General features: G+C 37.0%; 1 protein-coding gene across 1 annotated transcript in view; it reads left to right on the plus strand.

The window, feature by feature from the left end:
* Positions 1-19,619, plus strand: part of NEK10 (NIMA related kinase 10) — a 321,674-nt gene that overhangs the window by 74,991 nt on the left and 227,064 nt on the right. The window contains exons 21-23 of the mRNA XM_060164097.1: positions 2,822-2,867; positions 5,058-5,179; positions 5,323-5,425. Of these exons, the coding sequence (XP_060020080.1) occupies positions 2,822-2,867; positions 5,058-5,179; positions 5,323-5,425 (271 nt within the window). The remainder of the gene's footprint in view (positions 1-2,821; positions 2,868-5,057; positions 5,180-5,322; positions 5,426-19,619) is intronic.

Genomic DNA, 19,619 nt, shown 5'->3' on the forward strand with positions numbered 1-19,619 from the left:
GGTTTTGTCTTCCTGTCAGTCCAGGGTGTGGTGCTCTGCTCCATGAGGTCACACAGGGATGCCCACTCTTCCTCTCCCGTTGCACCTGCCAAGGCACATTTATATCTGCTGGTGCACCCGGCGTTTTGGGTTCAGACACAGGATTCCCCTCACACTCCACTGGGGAGAACTCAGGGATGAGCCCCTTGAGGCTGTGAGAGAGACTGAGAGGTGTGATCTGTGATGGGGAAGCACATCCTGCCACAAGTCGATGGAGTGGAGGAGTGTGAGAGCAGATTTTTGGTGGACAACCAGTAGACTCTCCTTCAAAAGAAGGCAAGAAGAAAGGCCAGAAAGAGATGCAAGCCATTTATGATGTACCAGTGACTATTCTGAGATAAAACAAATTTCAGTTTACTTAGAAGCTCAAATTGTAAATAAACAACCACAAAAATTTAGTATTCTTGTAGAAAATTATTATGTTATTAGATGTTATTATGTTATTATTATGTTATTAGAAGATGTGGCACATACATACAATGGAATATTACTCAGCCATAAAAAGAAATGAAATTGAGCTATTTGTAATGAGGTGGATAGACCTAGAGTCTGTCATACAGAGTAAAGTAAGTCAGAAAGAGAAAGACAAATACAGTATGCTAACACATATATATGGAATTTAAGAAAAAAAAAATGTCATGAAGAACCTAGGGGTAAGACAGGAATAAAGACACAGACCTACTAGAGAATGGACTTGAGGATACGGGGAGGGGGAAGGGTAAGCTGTGACAAAGCGAAAGAGTGGCATGGACATATATACACTACCAAACGTAAAATAGATAGCTAGTGGGAAGCAGCCGCATAGCACAGGGAGATCAGCTTGGTGCTTTGTGACCGCCTGGAGGGGTGGGATAGGGATGGTGGGAGGGAGGGAGATGCAAGAGGGAAGAGATATGGGAAAATATGTATATGTATAACTGATTCACTTTGTTATAAAGCAGAAACTAACACACCATTGTAAAGCAATTATACTCCAATAAAAATGTAAAAAAAAAAAACACACTACAAAATAACACATTGCTCAAAGAAAAAGTCTCATATAAATTGGAAATTTTTTTGAACTAAATGAAAATACAACTTATAAAAATCTGTGGGCTGCAATAAAAGCACTGTTTAGAAAGATACATATACATATAAATATATATATATAAAATATTAAATGTATGTATTAAAAGACAGAAATATCTAAACTCCTTATTCTAAGTTTCCATCTTAAAGAAAAAAGAGCAATTCAAGCCTTAAACAAGCAGAAGAAATAAAAGTAAAACAGAAATTAATGAAATAAAAAACAAGAATTCCATATAAAAAATCAACAATATTAAAAGTTTATTCTTTAAAAGACCAGTAAAGTTGATAAATGTCTAGCCAGACTAATCTTGGAAAAAAAAGAAAGACAGACACAGATTGCCAATATCAGAAATGAAAGAGGGGTCATCCTTACTGATCACATGAACATTAAAAGGGTAAAAAAAAAAAAATACTGCATAAAACTCTATAGCCACAGATTTGACCATGTAGGAGAAAAGGATCAATTTCTTAAAACACACAAACTACCAGCACTCATACAAGGAGAAATAAGATAATCTGAATAGGAATACATCTATTAAAGAAATTCCATCAAAAAAAAAATAGAATTTCCATGTTACATTCTGAGGTAAACTATGCCAAAGAGAAATTGTTGCTCTCTTTGGTGCCTGGACACTTTTTGTTGAGGTATAATTGACATATGACTGCATATTAGTTTCAGGTGTACAACATGATGATTCAGTATTTGTATGTATTGTGACATGATCACCATAGTAAATCCAGTTAACATCTACCACATGTAGTTACACATTTTTTCCTTGTGATAAGAACTTTTAGATGGCAAGGAAGACCTTATTCAGGACCACTGCAATAGAAGTCCAACTATTAGAGTAGAGGAGAGAGATTGAATTCAACTCTGAACACAACAGGGATGGCTGGGGATTTACAACCAAAAGGCAGAGCTAGGGGGGTCAAAGGATGGAAAGTTACTAAGAGGAATTTGGTTAGTTATCAGGTTGGGGGAAGAAAAACTTGATTAGGTAACAAAGATGGGGGGATGAGGAACTTGATTGGATATCCAGAGGGCAGAGATGCTCACTAAACTGGCTTAGCAGGATTCTTGCTGAAACCAGGCAGGCCAAGGAGGAGGCCTGGTCCAGAGGAGGACTCTGAGGAGCCTGACCTAATTTTGTTCAAGGATGGAGTCCTTGGCAATTATTATTGTTATTTTAATGGAGTTAATAAGTCCTAGGTTATTTCAGTTTCAAACTGATAATTTTGGAGAGCATAGAAAGACACCAGTCGTGTAAATAGACACAGTGTATATAAATATTTAAGTGGCAGGGGGAGGTTAAAAGCATAGGTATATGTGTTCAAAATTAATTGTTTCATTTCAGTTTTCTCCTCTATGCAATCTGTGTGTGATGTTGGAACAGGAAGTGTTAAATGAATTCTTAAGATAGCTTCCAGTTCTACAGTCCTCTAATTTAGTTAAATTAGGTGATAAAGCACAATCAGTTTTCAATTCTATTTGGTAAGGCTATATGGGAGATTGCTATTTTCAGAACAGTTTTGTGAGCAGCAAATAAAAAGAATCCTGAAAAATTAGATGATATCTTCAAATGCTCTGTTTTATAAATAAATATAAATATGATGATTTCTTTGTTGTTTTCAAGTATGAAATCCAACTAAATTGTCTGTGAAAACAAGTTTATATTTTGAAGTAGTATAATGTTTGTTATTTATTTTCTTATAGCTTTATCATCCCAATGTTGTACGCTATTACAAAACATTTCTGGAAAGTAAGTGTGAGTTTCCATGATATTTCTAATAATGTATCTATGTTACTTACATATTTTTATTTTAGAATGTTACAAAATAAGCTTAGTCGACTATTTTCTCTACCTTTATTGTTGTCTGTATGACCTTGGATGGCATTTCTTGATCAGTGAGACACTGATAATCAATGATCAAAAGATACTCATAAAATTCTTAGATCCCTATATGTAAGACTGCATGAACAAACCAAAATAATAATTATTGCTATTTTCATATACAAAAAGCCCATAGTAGGATCAGGAGAAAAGAAAACTAAAGGTTGGTAGCTTCTTTAAGAAAGAATGACATTTTTTTGTCATCTTTTAGAAAAAATGACATTTTCCACCCCCCAAATAAATTGGATCTAGATTTTTTGAGATTTCTTTTTCTTCAAGTTCAGGTAATTGCCACAAGGTGGCGATGGAGCCCTGACTGATTCTGCGTCATCATTGGGATGATGGAATATGGAATCAAATCTTGAGGTGAAACCAAACTCAGTCACTTGTTTTAAAAAAAATAGGACATTTGACTGAAGTAATATACATATTAATAGACCTTATATGCTTCACCTGTGAAATTTCAAAATAAATCTCCTTTAAAGGGGCTTCCTTGCTGCCTCTTTATCAGTGCTATTGTTATGCAAACCTGTTGTGTACTTTGCCATGTTATGATTTTACCCATCTCCCTTCCTCTGGTTGACTCAGAGGAACTCAGTGCTGAAACTCCTCAGTACATCCTGCCCCCTTGGCCATTTGTTCTTGATATTAGAATAATTTCCCATAATTTAGTGTATATCCCATCATAAAGAGATCTAGACTAGCTTCTGACTTGTACTGAAGTGACATAACTTGTCTTAATTTAAAAACAAAATAACCTGACTTCTCCCAAAAAGAATTGGCAGTGGCTTAAAAATACATAAGATAGGGCTTCCCTCGTGGCGCAGTGGTTGAGAGTCCGCCTGCTGATGCAGGGGACACGGGTTCGTGCCCCAATCCAGGAAGATCCCACATGCCGCGGAGTGGCTGGGCCCGTGGGCCATGGCCGCTGAGCCTGCGCGTCCGGAGCCTGTGCTCCGCAACGGGAGAGGCCACAACAGTGAGAGGCCCGCATACCGAAAAAAAAAAAAGCATAAGATAAAATAGATTAAGAAATCATGATAAAAGGAAATAAAAGGTGAGAAAATTAATGTTAGGGGCAAGATTGGTACATACAGTAAATATTTCTTGGGATTATGAAGAATTGGAAACAATATAAATGTCAATCTTTAGGAGAATGATTAAATAAATTATGATACATCTGTATTGTGGAATACTATGTAACCAACAGAAAGAATGGCGTGGGTCTGTGTGTACTGACGAACATATAAGAATGTTGAATGAAAAAGGTATAAGTTGCAGAATATGCATGGTGTGGCTTCATTTCTGTAAATGTTGTATATATACATATTTTACATACATCCAAAACATTACAAAAGATACATATCACATACTGTTGTTAATAGTTACATATTGACTTTGGAGGAGAAAGTAGAATTTACTTCTGTTTCTTGGCATCCAAAGCAAAGAGACAAACCCAGTCAGTTATGTGAGGTTCCTGGGATCCATGAGCTGAAACCTGGGAGGAGGCCAGCTATCTCAGCTCTTGAGCTGGCATCACAGAAATTTCCATCATGGGTGGTATATCCAGTGGGGTCATTGCTAAACCACGGTATGATTTCATTGTAAAATACTGTAAGGTAAATCTACGAGACTGAAGAACAGTGCAGTTTAATGTCTGAATGTCTGGCTTGATTTAAGGGTAAATTTTAGACCATTGAGAGGAAAGCTGGGTTTACCTGTTCTTCAGGGAATCCTCCATGATTTGGGATCATTTACTTGCTCTCTTTGGTGCCTCTCAACCCTTCCACATCCTGGTGTACATAGAAAATGATAAAGTTTGCCAGCGTAAACTTATGCTAGGAGGTTGCCTGTAGCTGAAAGAGACTATTGCTGGGCTCCGATTGTCCCCAAGACCCCCTCACCCCCAGCCCCTCCAGAGCTGATTGGGTCCATGTCTCTAACTCTTTTGTGTTGTGCCCTGAACACCCATTGGGAAACTTGGATTCTAATTCATAAGTTTTTTCAAAATGTCTATATTGAATTTATTTCTATTACCTTTTCTTGTTTTTTATATAGATGATAGGTTGTATATAGTTATGGAGCTTATAGAAGGGGCCCCTCTTGGAGAACATTTCAGTTCTTTGAAGGAAAAACAACATCATTTTGCTGAAGAGAGACTATGGAAAATATTTATACAGGTATCTTTTATCTTCATTAACTTTTTCTATGAAACAGTAAACTTCTGAGCTGATTTCCTAGAATTGTGCGTAGTGATCATGAGTGGCTGTCTTATCTGTATATATAGGGGAAATAACATTTGTTTGTTCTTTGCTGTTTGAAGCTGTGCCTAGCTCTTCGGTACTTACACAAGGAGAAGAGGATCATCCATAGAGACCTGACGCCAAACAACATTATGTTGGGGGATAAGGACAGAGTAACAGTTAGTAAGTATAAAAATCTGAAAATTTTCAACTTGAGAGTCTCTGAATATTATTCTAGGGCAGAGTTGTTCGATAGAACTTTCTGCACTGAATGGCGTGTTCTCTGTCTGCACTGTCTGGAATGGCAGCCACTGGCCACATGTGGCTATCAGGCACTTGAAACGTGTCTGATAGCCTGTGTGCCTGAGGATATGAATTTTAAGTTATATCAAATTTTAGTTAATTTAAATATCCCTATGTGACTAGTGGATACTGTATTGGACAGTGACTAGTGTAGTTCTTGATGACTGAGTTGTATTTTGCCTATATGAGAGAATAAAATACTCTTAGGTTGCTTGGGCATTTAATTCCTAAATCAATGGTTTCTAGGTTTTTTTCCTTTCTGTAGAACACTTCTTCGTCAACAAAGCCTTTTAGAACCACCACATGAGCACATTGTTGGACTATTTTAATATAGTCTGTGACATATGGGTAACAAATGTACATATCAAGGGCTGTAAAAAATCCAGCCATTTGTATACTTCAACATTTTCACTTTTTATCACAATATTTTCAACTGTAGCAGGTAAGTTGTCTAATTCTTAATCATAAGTTAAAATGAACTTTTTCGCTTAGAGCGATATATTAGCTTTCTCCTGCCCTCTTCACTCACGAACACTTAAGTTACTCCCAACTGTAAGTAGGGAGACATCTCTAAATCAGTGGTCTGCAAATATTTGTGATCATGAAATTCCATTAGTAAATTCTTTTGATAATACACTCCAGTATATCAATATGTATGCTTATTTATGAATTCTGTACACATATCACTGTATAATTATTCTATAGTACATACAGTCAACAGAAATAAACTATAAAGGGGTACATTAAAATTCAAAATAGGGGTGTTGATATTTTTCACCCCACCCCCACCCGCCAGTGGATTGCCTTAGGCATCCAGCTTTGGAGGCCACTGCCCTAAATTTTATTGATGTGAAAGACATTTGACAACATTTTAAAGCTGAGTCTCTTAGTTTTGGAAGAATCTGATTCCTCATGAAGGCAATTCCAAATGTACACATTTACCCATAACCACATGCTCAGTAACAACGATTAGATTCACTGTCCAGATTTTTTAGAGTAGAACATGTTATATCAGTTTAAAAAATAAAAAATATCCTAAAACAGAAGTTTTATTGATAACCTTCAATGCAAAGTTACTTGGAAATATTTCAAGCCAGTGCTTTGTGAAATGTGAGATGAGACCAAATAATTGTGACTCTTCATCTCAGATACACATTTGCTTAATCATTAGAAGTTAATCATAATTTTGTTCATCATAAGCTTTTTACTTTTTATAAATTACACTTGTGTTTCCTTAATACTATTTATATGCTTGTAGATATTTTAATTTATAAGTTAATAAGGATTATTATAAATTGTGTTTGAATTTCATAGCAAACAGTATATATAATTTTAAATAGTATTAAATAGATTTGTTTAATAGTTTAATAGATCTGTTTAATCCTTCTAAGATGACTATTCAGGTCATATTTTCTGAGTAATAGCCAACCCCACATTCCATTTTCTTACTAAGATTAGCTGCAGTCATTTCCTTTGGTTACATTTAAATACATTGAGATTAATCTTTTATTGTAGTAGCCTGATTTATTTTCTTTCTAAACTTATTTTAAGTAATTTTTATATTTATTTTCTTTAACCAGTAGCACACATAAAAATGGTTTACAAAATAAAATAGTGCTAAAAATCTTATAAAGAAAAGCCTACCTCTTTGCAACCCCCAGTTCCATTTCCCTAAAACAATCACTTTTCAGTCTTTTTAGCTCTTTCTTCTGGTATCTGGCTTTCCATTGTGATAGTTGAAGATTCAATTTTCTTATTTTTTCTTTGTCCCCATCTGCCATCCTGCAATACACTTATAGCACAATTTGGGGTTAAATCAGCATTCAGTATTTACATTATTACTACTGTGTAATTATTGTTCAATGTTGATTACCTCTCCTTCCTTATAGACCTTTTGTTTTTTCTAGAGTTAATAATTGCCTTCTTGTTTATTTTCCTAGTTTTCTGTGTACCTTTTACTTCTTCTTCACAAATCTTCTAAAAGGATTATAAAAGCCCTCTCTGTACTATTTCCACATGGTCAAACATGACAGTTACTCTCAGTTTTTTTTTTCCTGGACACCCATTTCCTACACCTCTTTGCTGTAATGTAGACCGGGTTTGACTTTAGGTCTGCTGCACGGCCATTGTCCTGGAACTTTCGTGCTCCTTTTTTTTTTTTTTTAATTTGGCCACACTGTGTGGCTTGTGGAATCTCAGTTCCCTGACCAGGGATTGAACCTGGGCTACCGCAGTGAAAGCACCAAATCCTAACCACTAGACCACCAGGGAATTCCCATGCTCCTTTTCTGATCAGAGTCTCTATTTCCTACATCCTGTCTCTTTCTCTTTCTTTTCTAACTCCCCTATTTTGCCAAAGTGTATCTTCTAGTACTTTCCTAGGAAAAAGTGCTTTGGAAGTTATAATTTTTACTTTAAAAAATTTTCTTATTTAGAAATTTTTGAGGTATAAGTGACATATAACATTATATTATTTTCAGGTGAACAGCATAATGATTTGATATTTGTATACACTGGAGCCTGCAAGCAGTTGGGTGGAGCTGGGTCTTGGTATCTAGATGGAGACCTCCAGGAGAGCTCATGTTAATTAATATTCCCTGGGGCCTGGAATTCTCTGGTGGTCCAGTGTCCTGGACTCCCACCCCAGAGGCTCAGGCCTGACCCATGGCCAGGGAACCAAGACCCCACAGGGCAAGTGGCACAGCAAAAAAAAAAAAAAAAAAAAAAGGAGGGCTTCCCTGGTGGCGCAGTGGTTGAGAGTACGCCTGCTGATGCAGGGGACACGGGTTCATGCCCCAGTCCGGGAAGATCCCACATGCCACAGAGTGGCTGGGCCCGTGAGCTATGGCCGCTGAGCTTGCGCGTCCGGAGCCTGTGGTCCGCAATGGGAGAGGCCACAACAGTGAGAGGCCCGCATACCGCAAAAAAAAAAAAGAAGAAGGAAAAAAAAAGGAAAAGAAGACAGACAAACAAAACACAAAACAAATGATAAAAACAAAGAGGAAAAAAAAGAGAAAACTAAAATCAAGAAAACAAACAAACAAACAAACCCCAAAGTGAAAACAAACAATAAAAACAAAACTAACAAAAACAAAAAGCAAAACAAAAGCAGAAAGCAAACTAAAAAAAAAAAAGCAAAGAAAATGTAAAACACACAAAAATGATCAAAAATGTTTATATCTAAAAACAAAAACAAGAAAAAACACAAAATAACAAAAAGTAAAGTAAAAGTAGAAAAATAAAAAATATATTAAAAATGTTTATAAAGAAAAGAAAAAATAAATAAAAACAATAACAACAACAGAACAAAACAAAAAATAACAGTAATAATAATATTTTCCTGGGGCCTCAGCTGTTAGTGTCCTTGCCCCCACCATGAGCCACAGCCAACCCCACCTCCCCAGGAGGCCTTCCAATACCTCTAGCTAGGTCTCTGGACCCGCTATGGGCACTGTGGGGCCAGCTCAGCCTCTGACTTGGCCCGACTCCTATGTGTACTTGCCCCCAAAGTCCACAGCTGCTAGAGCTAGACTGGTCTCAGTTGTGGGAGCACTCGTTGTCCCTTAGATATTCCATAGACACAGGGTTTACCAAGCTGATCATGGGGATTTAATCCACAGCTTGTGCAGCTGCACAGAGAGATTTCCATTCCTCTTCCTTATTCGCACCGCCCCTGGGGCTCAGCTTTGGTTTTGGCCTCACCTCTGCATGTGGGCTGCCCTCAGGCATCTGTTCCCTGCCCAGGCAAGAGAGAATGAAAGCAGCAGCTGATTGGAGCACACTTGCTCACTCAGGCCAGGGAGGAATAGGGCTGCCACAACTGGAGTGTGTGAGAAGTGCCTTCATTGTTTTTTTTGGGGGGGTTGTTTGTTTGGTTTTTACCGTCCACATATAAGTGATATTATGCAGTATGTCTTTGACTTATTTCACTTAGTATAATGCCTTCAGGGTCCATCCATGTTACTGCAAGTGGCAAGATTTCATTCTTTTTTATGGCTGAATCATATATGTATGTATGTATGTGTATACATGTATATATATGTATGTGTATAATGCATATATACATATGAGTAAATATATGTACATATAGATACATATATACACATACATTTTCTTTATTCACTCATTTATGATAGCTCTTAGGTTGCTTCCATATCTTGGCTATTTTAAGTAATGCAATTAACTCTTTTCAAATTAATATTTTTGTTTTCTTTGGATAAATACCCAGAAGTGGAATTGCTAGATCTATGATAGTTTTATTGTTAATATTTTTAGGAACCTCCATAGGTTTTCCAAGGTGGTTGCACGAATTTACATTCCTACCAACAGTGCACAAGGGTTCCCTTTCCTTCACATCCTCACCAATGCTTGTTTTTTTGTTTTTTTTTTTGCCTTTTTGATGATAGCCATTCTAACAGGTGTGAAGTGATATATCTCATGTGGTTGTGATTCGTATTTCCTTGATGATTAGGAATATTGAACATCTTATCATGTACCTGTTGGCCATCATATGTCTTCTTTGGGAAAATATCTATTCAGATCTGCCCATTTTTCAATCAGACAGTTTTTGGGATTTTTTTGTTTTTGCTACAGAGTTGTATGAGTTCTTTATATATTTTCAGCATTGACCCTGTATTGGATGTGATTTGCAAATCTTTTCTCCCATTCAGTAGCTTGCCTTTTTATTTTGTTAATGGTTTTCTTTCCTGTGCAGAAGGTTTTTAGTTTGATGAAGTCCCACTTGTGTATTTTTACTTTAGTTGCTTTGCTTTGGGTGTCAATTCTAAAAATCATTGCCAAGATCAATGTCAAGGAGCCTACGTTTTCTTCTAGGAGTTTTATGGTTTTGGGTCTTACATTCAAGTCTTTAATCCATTTTGACTTAACTTTTGTGTATGGTATAAGATAGCAGTCCAGTTTCATTCTTTTGCATGTGGCTGTCCAGTTTTCCCAACACCACTGGAAGTTTTCATTTTTAGATGCTTATATGTCACAAAATATTTTTGAGGGACCCTCATATTTGGTTGTTAGTTTGGCTAGGTGTAATATTCTCAGAAGAACATGATTATCCTTCCAAATTTTGAAGGCATTACTCCAGTCTTCTAGTATCCCATTTTGCTGTTAGAAAATCCAATGGTATTCTAATTCCTGTTGCTTGATACATGAGTTGTTTTATGTCTCTGGAAACTTTTAGGATGCTCACTTTATCCACTGCTTTGGGTGGGTCTCTTTTCATTCAGTGTGTCTGAAACTAGGTCTGCTCTTCAATCTGGAGACTTAAAACTTCACTCCTGAGAAATTTTCCCACACTGTTTTTTCACTACTTTTCTTCCATCTGCTTTCTGTGTTTCCTCTTCTAGAATTCCTATTATTCTTAGATGTTGTATATTCTAAATACATAAGTCCCTTATGTACGAACCTTCAAGTTGTGAACTTTCAAAGATGTGAACGTGCATTCCACCAATGTCAGGTGTGAGTAAAATTGCAGCTTGCCCTCCATCTCTTATTGCTGATGACCCTTCAGCTCTACCATCTCCCACCTCCTCTCCCTCCTCCAGTCAGTATCTCTTCTTGCCTGGTCACTTGATGCCAGCCCCTATATGCCAGCTGTTGTACTGCACTTCTCAAGGTACTGTACTGTAAGATTAAAAATGTTTCCTTTATTTTGTGTGTTTGTTTTTTATGTATTATTTGTGTGAAAAGTATTATAAACCTATTACAGTACAGTACTATATAGTCAATTGTGTTAGTTGGGTACCTAGGCTAACTTTGTTGGACTTACGAACAAATTGGACTTATGAATGCACTTCAGAACAGGACTCATTTGTATGTCGGGGACTTGCTGTAGTCTAATTTTTAAAATAATTGTTCTCTTAGTTTTCAGCTCTTTGTACTTTAGTTATTTCTATAACTTTATTTTCTAGTGATTATATTGAATATTTAATTTTGATTAATATATTTTTAATCCCCTCAAATTTCATCTTGTTCCTTATTCCATTTTCATGGAATCTTGATGTTTATTCTCTCTCAGTATAATATAGACTTTTCTCTTCCACACCCTGAATTGTTTCTGTACCTTTTGGGTCCATCTTTGTTGTTTTTTTTTTCCCTGGTTCATGTGCTCTCTATTTCCTGTTGGAGATTTTCCTCAAATGTCTGTTGATCTAAGCTGGCCCTTAATACTTATGAGAAACATATTAAAAAGGCTGTGTGTTCCAGTTAAGGGTGTCATCTGGTGGACTTTAGAGCACAGTGAAAAATTTCCTTAGGAGACCCCCAATGTCATTGCTTAAACTTTTTCCAGATAATGCACTCCCAATATCTTGCCTGAGATGATGTTCTTCTGTCTGCTGTCATTCTGGGAGCAGTGTGGATGAAGAGGTCTCAGGGAGCAACGTTCAGTTGATAGATTTTCACTGAATGCCCATGAGTTCAGCCTCACTCTGCTTGGTGCTTTTCTGGTTCAGCTTCTTTGCAAAATGTCTATTTTTCTTCTAGTGACAAAGAGAACTCAATTTACTGGTAGCACCATGTGTGAGTATGGGACAGGACCTGGGGACTTGATTTTAATTCCTGGGGACTTGATTTGTACTTCACTTCTGCCTTGGGCAGCACCCTTTTGGCCTTTCTATTCTCAGGCACATGGGTGAGGACGCCTGCTGTGTACCATCCTTCCTCTACTTCCCATCTTCCAAAAATTCATTGGAATATATCATCCTCTGTTGTCACATCTCATTGTCCCTGTGGGTATCTTTTCAAGGAAAATTCCTTTCCCTTCACTTTAGCAAGGTTTTGAGAGCTAGAAGAGATAAACACATAAGTCAGTCCATCCTTTAACCCAAAATGGGCAGGCTAGTTACATTATTAAGTCCACACATTGAACTTAACAAAATACCCCACTTCCCTTGTTTACTCTATAACTTTAATAAATATACTTATACTTTACTCACACTCAAATTGTAAAGGATTCCCTAGAAAAAGTTACTTTGTTTTACAAAAATAATAAATCCTTAATTTTTTTTCTTTGTCCTGCCCCTCATTGCAAGTCTGCCTAACCTTATTCTTATTACTATTTATTAGGCTTATACTTAAGTGTTATTAATTTAAAAATTATTTTCAATTTTTTAGACTTTTTAGCTTTAAGTGAGGCAATATTTTTCTAGTTTCAAATAAAGAAGCAGTGATAAATCTCAGAACAGAATTTTATCCTAGTTCAGTTTCTCTCCACTAAAGTAATTATTTGCAGGACATGAATGGGCTGCCATTATTTTCAATGAGTATAAAATGATTTTATGACTATGAAGATAATCCATAGAGAACTGACATCACTATTTAAAAATATTTAAAATACAATATAGTGATGAAATATGTTTTTCAGTGTTTATCACTATTGATATAAATATGGACATTAGAGACTCTTGTTTCTAAGAAGGGTTATCGTTAAATTAAAATCTTACAGCATTAATTTGAAAGCAAATGTATAAAATTCCCATAATTTGAGAGGTTTAAATAAAGTTGCAATTCATAAAGCCTATAAAAATAGGCCGTGGTACACACGTGAAAGCATATCACAAAAGAGGGACAACTGTGTCGTATTTTATTTTTCTCTTTTCTTTTGCTAGGTTTATTTACTCCCAGAAAAGAAGCACAGAATTACCAAGTGATGTTTAAGATGCATGAGACAAAATATATTGAAAATATGACCAGAAAAAAGAGTTGTAGAAAAACTAAAATTGCCTTCTTCTCCTCTTTATTCTCAATGTAGGTGAATAAGATGATTTAAGATTGAGCTTGGTTTGCAATTATTTATATAGCAAGTGGAGTTTGCCTTCATGAGGCAGAAGAAAGTAATAACATATTTGGGTATGTGTAGTTTTACAAATGGTATCTAATTTAATGTCTAAATATGTTTACATTTAAAAGATTGGATTTTTCAATGATTTGGGCCATGAAACATGCCCAGATCTCGCCCCTGAGTATATTTACAGACTTGGAGGCCACACAAGGGAGCAGACCCTGACTCAGGGGCACACCAGGTGAAGCACAAAGTTGGCCCTAAATGCTGCCAGCTGCCTGCTGCCAAGTAGGAGAGAATCTGCTGAAAGGGAACTTGCCTCTGAACCCACCATTTCACATTTCTTGGCTTTTCAAATACACATTTTAATGTAAAACCTGCATGCCCCCTTTTCTTCCCTGCTCCCAAATATAAAAGGAAGAAAAAGGAAAAAACAAAACTCATTAAGCTATAGGTAATAGATTTCAGACATGGGCTTTGGCGCATGACTCAAGAGGTAACATGTTCATCCTGCAACCAAACAGGCCGTGCATATTTCTAGATGTTTCTCCAATGACATGTGGCTGTTGCTACTGGTAATAACAAGGGCACACTCAAGTCAATGGAACATTTATCAAAGGCTCAAATGCTCATCAAATGCCATTGTATGCTAGACATGTGGGGGTGGGTAGAAGATGAAAGCCATGGTCTCTGTCCCCTGAGTCTTATGGGAAGGACTTTCAGTTCTTCACTCAGCAATTATTTTCTGAGCTGCCATATCCTGTGGTGAACAAGGCAAGCATTCCAGACATGATCACTATCTTCATGGAGCTTATAGTTGTATTACAGGATGATAAAGCCTAGAGTATTGTCTATGCAAAATATATTAGGATGGGACATGTTATGCTGTAGTAATAAGTAATGTGAAAGTCTCAGCAGCTTAAAACAGTGGCAAACTACAGCCTGTGGGACAAATCCAGCTGTGGCCTGTCTTCTTATGTCCTGTGAGTTAAGAGGGTTTTACATTTTTAAATGGTGTTAAAAGGAAGAATATATGGCAGTTACCATATATGGCCCCAACAGCTTAAATATTTATCATCTGCCCCATTATAGAAAAAGTCTGTCCACCATGGCTTAAAACAGCAAGGTCTCTCTCTTGTTCATAATACATGAGCATTGTAGGTCAGTAAGGGAGCTGTGCTCAGAGATCAGGCTGGCTGAAGACCTCCATACCTGCTTCCACATCAGAAGTAGGGAAGAGAGAGCACGGCAAACCATACCTCAGCTCTCAAAGCTCTGCCCTAAAGTTTCAGATATTACTTCTGCTCAGAATTCATTGGTCAAAGCAAGCCAAGTTCACCAGGGTGAGGATATGTTCCTCCCCCAGAAAGAATGTGGGTGAGCAGTTATATAGTCTTCCACAACTATCACGCACAGGAGAAAATGTGACTAATTCCGCCTGGGGGAGCCTTCTGGTGAGGAGCTGGGCAGGACAGGTAACAGCATTTCAGGTAGGGGTACAGCAAATGCAAAAGATTAGAGACCCAAATCAGTACAGCGTGCCGAGGGGCTAGCAAGATGCTCAGTAGAGGCTTTGGTGGGTGAGAGCTGGGACTCTGACATCTGTTCAGAGATTTAGCTTCAAGATTTCAGACTGAAAACTATGTGATCAGATTTGAGATGGAGAGATCATTGTGATGGCAGGTGAGGGGGCACCGTGGAGAACGACTGGAGACAGATCCCCAGTATAGGAGGTGGATCGGTTTGGATATATTTGGGTGCAAAAAGCCAGGATGCCAATGGTTTAATACACGAGGACACATAGTTATCTCATAACAAAGGAAGTGGAGGTGAGCAGTGCCAGGACTGGTTCAGCAGCTCAAGGAGGTCAGCTACAATCTAGGTTTTTCTGTTCTTTCTCTCCATTTTCTTCAGCAGATTGGCCAGAGCTCCAGGCATTATTACCAAATCCAAAGACAGGAATCAGGGTGGCAGTTACGGTGAAAAATCAGATTCTTCTTTTTGAATAGCTACTCCTTTTATCATAGAAGAAAATCTTTCACAGGGGTCTTTCACAGGGATTCCTGTTAGACGTATTACATTATTTTGGCCAAAGCGAACTCATGCAACCACACCTGACTGTAAGGGAGACTCTCTAGGTGAGCTCCCAGCCTGTACAGCTGGAGATGGGAAAGGGAGGTGGGGGTGGTCAATGGCTTTTGGAGAGCTAGTCTGTGGTATTTGCCGCTAAAGCTCTTGCAATTTTCCGTAAAGACGTGTAAGTTTTACCCGTGGCAGCAGAAGAAAAGGATATGGCAGAAGGATTATACTCAGCAGTTATTTGGGACCCAGAGTTAAAAAGGTTGCTAGCCAGTTAATGAGGTGTGACAACAGTTGAGAAAGAGTCTGAGTTTATGAAGATTGTGACACCATTGACAGAGAATTAGGTGAGGAAATTTAAGGTGTGAGATTTCTAACATGCTAAGTTAGAAATGCGATTATAGCCTTTTCCTGGTTAAAATTCTTCAAGTAGCTCCCCATGACATTTAAGATAGAGTTTAGATTCCCTAGGGCACCCAAGGCCCTTTCCTCCTGATTTCTCTTTGCCTTTTGCTCTGGACTCATGGGACAGATTTCTGTTTCCTGAATAGACCAGTCTGTGGTTGTATTGCTCTGTGGCTTCCAAAGTGTTACTCTCTCTGTCCAGAATGCCCTGCTGCTACTCACTTCTAATGCCACTCCTCCAGGTGGCATCTTTGATGTCCTCATCCAATAGGTTCCGAGTCTGGGCTCCCTTAGTACACTGGCCTGGCCTCGCTCATTGCACATAAGACATTGGTTTATTGCCAATCCCTCCTTGAGGTAAGGGAAACCAATTTCCTTGACTTTGTTCCTCTCAAAACATTTAATAAATATTTGTTGAATAAATAGTTAGAAGAATGAATGAACAAGTGAATGAATGAATTTTGAGATCTTGATACGATAGCCAAGATCGCCTAAGCAGAGTGCTTTAATGCAAGAGGAATTGGGGATTAAGGTGGAAAGCAGGTCCATAAATGGGGAAAGATATAAGCAGTTCCCACTATCATCTCAGCAAACAGTGTAACCCAAAGTTATCTAAAGGAAAGATTTTACTTTCTGAATGCCACCAAAATTTGAGAAATCAAATTAGACCCGTCTTGATATTGAAGAATCCCTGGCATTTTAAATGTTTCTAAAGGATTAGAGGATTTTAATTATTGTTGGTTGGCTCAACTGTGGCTGAGAAATCTGTGTCATTAGAGGAAAAATGAATTAGTTAGGTCTCTTGACCTAACTTCTTGTTTTGAGCCTGTTCTGTGGTTTATTTCCTATTAATCAGATTTAGTGTCTATACGAGTTTGAGCTGACACAGAACTTGAGTGCTCTCAAAAGTCTACAGAATATTGAGTCACTTGTATTGCATACCCTCATAGCATCTGTTGTTGGAAGGGTAGCCACAGAATTTCTGGAATTTCTCTCATGTCACCCTCATGTTACTAAAAAACAAGAATGTTTTCTGTCAAGTCCACCACAGTTTCCTTATATTGCCATGAAGAAGTATTGAAGCAAATTCAGTCAAATCCAACTTCTAAAAAAATTTTAAGATTATTGATTTTATGACCATTAGTGGGTCATTCTGCAATTCTGAGATTTGAATAGCAGTTGCATTGAGGAAAAGATGAGAATAGTAATTGGGAGAAAGTCACAGCAGGGTGAGTTCCTAACGCTGGTGGTTAGTCTCTTCTGGTGAGACAATAGGCTGGGTGAGAGAATATGGAGGCACCAAATCTTTACCACTTTAGGAAAAACTTAGAAATAAAGACTTTCCAATGTTGGGTTAATCAGAAGTTTTGGATTTATATGTCCATATAAAAGCACCAAAGATGAAAGATAATAAAGTAGAGATTATTTTAGTGTGTGTTTTCATATGGGCATATTGGGATATAATTTAGTTCTTTGAGAAAACGTTTAATATAAGAAGTAGAATCTGATGTGTTCTGGACACGTTATTTTTATTCTGGGAGATTTCCCGAAGTGTGTTCTCTGAAGCAGCATTGAGAGTAGGTGGGAGTGTCTGTTTTTACAGAAACTAATTCAGCAATGTATGGTACTACACATCTGATTTTCTGATCAGTCTGCCCACCCTCCTAAGTGTAATGAAGGCATTGGAGCCTTTTAGATTCTTGAATCATGCCACAAACAGTGGCAGGCCATATACATTTGTTCTCTTTATCTATGTGTTTGTTATCATTTGTTTTGTTTGTTTTGATTTTTAGATTCCATATATAAGTACAATCCTATGGTATTTGTCTTTGTCTGACTTACTTCACTAAGCATAATGCCCTCTAAGGCTGAGTAATATATATATATATATATATATATATATATATATATCACACCGTCTTTATCCATTCTTCTCTTGATGAGCACTTAGGTTGCTTTCATATCTTGGCTATTGTAAACAATGCTTCAGTGAACATAAGGGTGCGTATATATTTTTGAGTTAGCGTTTTTGTTTTCTTTGGGTAATATTCAGAAGTGAAATTGCTGGATTGTATCGTAGTTCTATTCTTAATTTTTTGAGGAACCTCCATACTGTTTCCATAGTGGCAGTACTAATTTACAATCCTATCAATAGTACACAAGGGTTCCCTTTTCTCTACATCCAACATTTGTTATTTGTGGTCTTTTTGATAATAGCCATTCTGACAGGTATGAGGTGATATCTTACTGTGTTTTGGGTTAGCATTTCCCGGATGATTAGTGATGTTGAGCATTTTTTCATGTGTCTGTTGGCCAGCTGTATGTCTTCTTTGGAAAAATGTCTGTTCAGGTCCTATGCCCATTTTCTAATCAGTTTTCTTTTTTATGTTGAGTTGTATGGCTGTTTATATATTTATATGTCATTTGCAAATATCTTCTCCCATTCAGTGGGCAGCCTTTTCATTTTCTTGGTATCTCCTATAGCTGTGCAAAAGATTTTTAGTTTGATATAGTTCAATTTGTTTATCTTTGCTTTTTTATTTCCCTTGTTTGAGGAGACATATAAAAAAAATCCTAAGACCAATTTCAATGCCAAACAATGCCTGTTTTCTCCGAGGAAATTTATGGTTTCATTTAAGTCTTTAATCCATCTTGAATTTATTTTTTTGCATGGTGTGAGAAAGTAGTCCAGTTTTTTGCATGTATCTGTTCAGCTTTCCCAACACCATTTATTGAAGAGGCTGTCTTTGCCCCATTTTATAATCTTACCTTTGTCATAGATTAATTCACCACATAAGCATGAGTTTATTTCTGGGCTCTCTATTCTGTTTCATTCACTTATGTGTTTGTTTTTGTGTCAGTACCATACTGTTTTGATAGCTGTAGCTTTGTAGGATAGTTTGAAATCAGGGAGCATGATACCTCCAGCTTTGTCCTTTTTTTCCTCAAGATGCCTTGGCTATTCAGGGTCTAATTTCCATAGAAATTAGAATTATTTGTTCTAGTTCTGTGAAAAATGGCTTTGGTATTTTGACAGGGATTGGATTGACTCTGTAGATGTCCTTGGGTAATATGGTCATTTTAGCAATATTAATTCCTCCAATACATGAGCACGGTGTATCTTTCCATTTGTTTGTGTCGTCTTCAATTTTCTTCATCAGTGTATTATAGTTTTCTGAGTACAAGTCTTTTAGGTCTTTGGTTAGGTGTATTCCTATGTATTTTATTCTTCTTTGATGCAATTGTAAATGGAATTGTTTTCTTAATTTCTGTTTCTGATAGTTTGTTGTTAATGTAAAGCATGCAATGGACTTCTGTATATTAATTTTGTATTCTGCCACTTTACTCAATTCATTTATTAGTTCTAATAGTTTTGGTAGCATCTTTAGGATTTTGTATATATAGTATCATGTCACCTGCAAACAGTGAGTTTTACTTCTTCCTTTCCAATTTGGCTTCCTTTTATTTCTTTTTCTTGTCTGATTGATATAGCTAGGAGTTCCAATGCTATGTTGAATAAAAGTGGCAAGAGTGGGCATCCTGTCTTGTTCCTGATCTTAGAGGAAATTCTTTCAACTTTTCATCATTGAGTAAATGATGAAAGTAAATAAAGGTCATATATGGTCTTTATTATGTTGAGGTATGTTCCCTCTGTACCCACTTTGTTGAGAGTTTTTTATCATAAGTGGATGTTGAATTTTGTCAGAAGCTTTTTCTGTGTCTATTAAGATGATCATATGATTTTTATTTTTCAGTTTGCTAATGTGGTGTATGATATTGATTGATTTGTGGATG

This window comes from Lagenorhynchus albirostris, chromosome 10 (genome assembly GCF_949774975.1).
Source record: "Lagenorhynchus albirostris chromosome 10, mLagAlb1.1, whole genome shotgun sequence".
Classification (NCBI taxonomy): domain Eukaryota; kingdom Metazoa; phylum Chordata; class Mammalia; order Artiodactyla; family Delphinidae; genus Lagenorhynchus; species Lagenorhynchus albirostris.